Here is a 2,500-nt window from a genome sequence, read left to right as displayed (position 1 = left end):
AAGACATCTAAAATGACAGAGATGCGTTCCCGGTCTTAATGGATTCAATTTTATCAATATTTTGTCAAATATTTTGATATTTTAGTCGACTAAGACTAGACTAAGACTAAACAATTTCAGTTGACAAAATAGGACTAACATTAAATGGTGTGTTATTCAAAAGACTAAGACTAAGACTAAATTAGAATTTGCTGTCAAAATGAAACTGCAGCCAGGACCCTGGTTGTTTTTTATTTATTTAATTGTTTAAACTATTTTTTTGGGGTCTTTTATGCCTTTTTTATTGATAGGATAGGATAGTGGGCTGACAGGAAATGGGGAGAGAGATGGGGGTCGACATGCAGCAAAGGCTTCGAACTCGCGACGCGCCGTCAGGCTACTTTAGAGCCTATAGGTGCCTGGACCGCTATGACCAGTGGTGGTAAAGTAACTAAGTACATTTACTCAAGTACTGTACTTAAGTACAATTTTGAGGTATATTTTACTTTACTGGAGTATTTCCAATTTTCAGTACTTTTACTTCTACTCTCAGAAGGCAAATATTGTACTTTTACGTCCCACTACAATTATTTGAAAACTTGAGTTACCACTGCTTTGCAGATATAAATTATTATATTATAAAACATACATTAACCACTTTAGCCCTATATTATACATAGGCTATTTGAGAATAGCCGATCTACAAGCTCACAACGTGTCGCATCGCGACGCGTTGGGAGCTTGTAGATCTGCTATTTTCTCAAACATTTTTAGTACTTTTACTTTTGGTAAAAAAAATCTATTCTGTGCTTGACTTGAATAAGATCCCGTTCTTCCCCTTCAGGACAAAATGAGCTCTGAAGACCTCAACGAAGCCATGGAGGTTTTGGACAAGAACCACGACGGCGAGGTCAACTTCAGAGAGTTCTCGCGCTTCGTGGCCTCTCTGGCCAAGGGCTACTACAAACAGAAGAGAGGCAAGGGCAAGAAGAAGGAGGACAGCTGAGATGCAGACCCACAGACAGCCAGACACAAAGACACAGACGTACAGATTGGATTACATAATTTACTAACTTCAACTGTTCTATGTGTACAAATACAGTTCTTCATATAAGCAGATATTCATATGTATATATATGGATGCCCATTTCACTTTGTGTTGTAATAATGTGCTGAAACATTCCGACTGCACTGAAAATTAATAAATACAATTGGTCAGAAGATGGTGGTTTGAATCTTGAATCTGAATCTGAATCTGAATCTGAATCTGAATCTGAATCTGAATTTTAATCTTGAATCTGAATCTTGAATCTAGTAGGTTCCATTTGTACACAGTTATAGACCCGTAAGGGTCCATTTGGGACCCCTGGTGGTGAACCAGTGTTCAAGACCATTAAAACATTAAATTATGAACCCATTAAACTATTACAATTTACAATTTAGTCATTTTGCAGACGTTCTCAATCCAGAGCGATTTATAGTAAGCAAGGTAAACACAAAGTAATGCATCAAATGCATAGAAATAGTGATCTATGATCATAGGTAAGCCAAGAAGCTATCATCAGTCTAAACAGTATAAAAAGATAATAATAATTGTACATTGAAATAAAAACTATAGGATGCCAGGACAGCAAATTAACCTGGCATCCGTCTACATAACATGCTATCTAAATTACATTTTAACCTTTGCATAAGCCTGCAAGGTTGTCAAGGTTAGGTCAAGTGTTTGATTATTACAACAAAACATACAGTAACCTAACCACTTCAGCCCTATATACATTTCGGCCATTTGAAAATAACCGATCTACAAGCTCACAATGCGACGCATTGTGAGCTTGTAGATCTGCTATTTTCAAAATATTTCAATGAAAACTTGTGGAAACTTGTGAAAACTTGTGAAATGGGACATTCTCTATAATGATGAGTACTTTTACTTTTGGTACTCATGGGAATACAGGACTTCTACTTGCAACAGAGTATATCTACATTGCAGTATTGATACTTTTACTTAAGTAAAACATGTGAGTACTTCTTCCATCACTGCTGGGGGGCGCGCGCAGCCAGTTTAGGGTGGAGCACAAAGACCGCTCTATTCTGTGGCAGTTTTCTCCCCCTCTAAACCACGTTAAATCCGGATAATGGACCTGCGCCGCCCCAATAGGTTATTCTAGCACCTGCTCTACCCGTCACCATTATGCCGACACCCGTTATTTGCGCATGGAGGTGTGCCCGTGGGCGTGTTGTTGCTATATCCCCCACATTGCAATTCTACAGACACACATGGGTACGGTTTCGGGGGGGGGGATAGTGGAATCTAATACCACCCGCTGGTTTATAAAATCACCCGTCAAGTGCACACAGACACTACAATGGCTTTGTGCGTTGGACCATGAGCCGTGTTGCCAGCCTTGGCGAGAAATAAGCAACCGCAGTCCGCAGGTCTATGAAAACAAAAAGAAGCAACTATAAGGCCACATGAGCACTTCAAACTACTAACTAGAGCTTTCATATCCCCTAAATA

General features: G+C 39.2%; 1 protein-coding gene across 1 annotated transcript in view; it reads left to right on the top strand.

Moving 5' to 3' along the window:
* The window catches only part of s100w (S100 calcium binding protein W), a 4,463-nt gene extending 3,263 nt beyond the window's left edge, over nt 1–1,200 (top strand). Inside the window, exon 3 of the mRNA XM_080427580.1 lies at nt 824–1,200. Within this exon, the coding sequence (XP_080283706.1) occupies nt 824–985 (162 nt within the window). The 3' untranslated portion in view covers nt 986–1,200. The remainder of the gene's footprint in view (nt 1–823) is intronic.
* Nucleotides 1,201–2,500: the final 1,300 nt, after the last annotated feature.

The sequence above is a fragment of the Gymnoscopelus braueri genome, assembly GCF_963280865.1.
Source record: "Gymnoscopelus braueri genome assembly, chromosome: 4".
Lineage (NCBI taxonomy): Eukaryota > Metazoa > Chordata > Actinopteri > Myctophiformes > Myctophidae > Gymnoscopelus > Gymnoscopelus braueri.
This window is presented reverse-complemented; position numbering and strand designations above follow the sequence as displayed.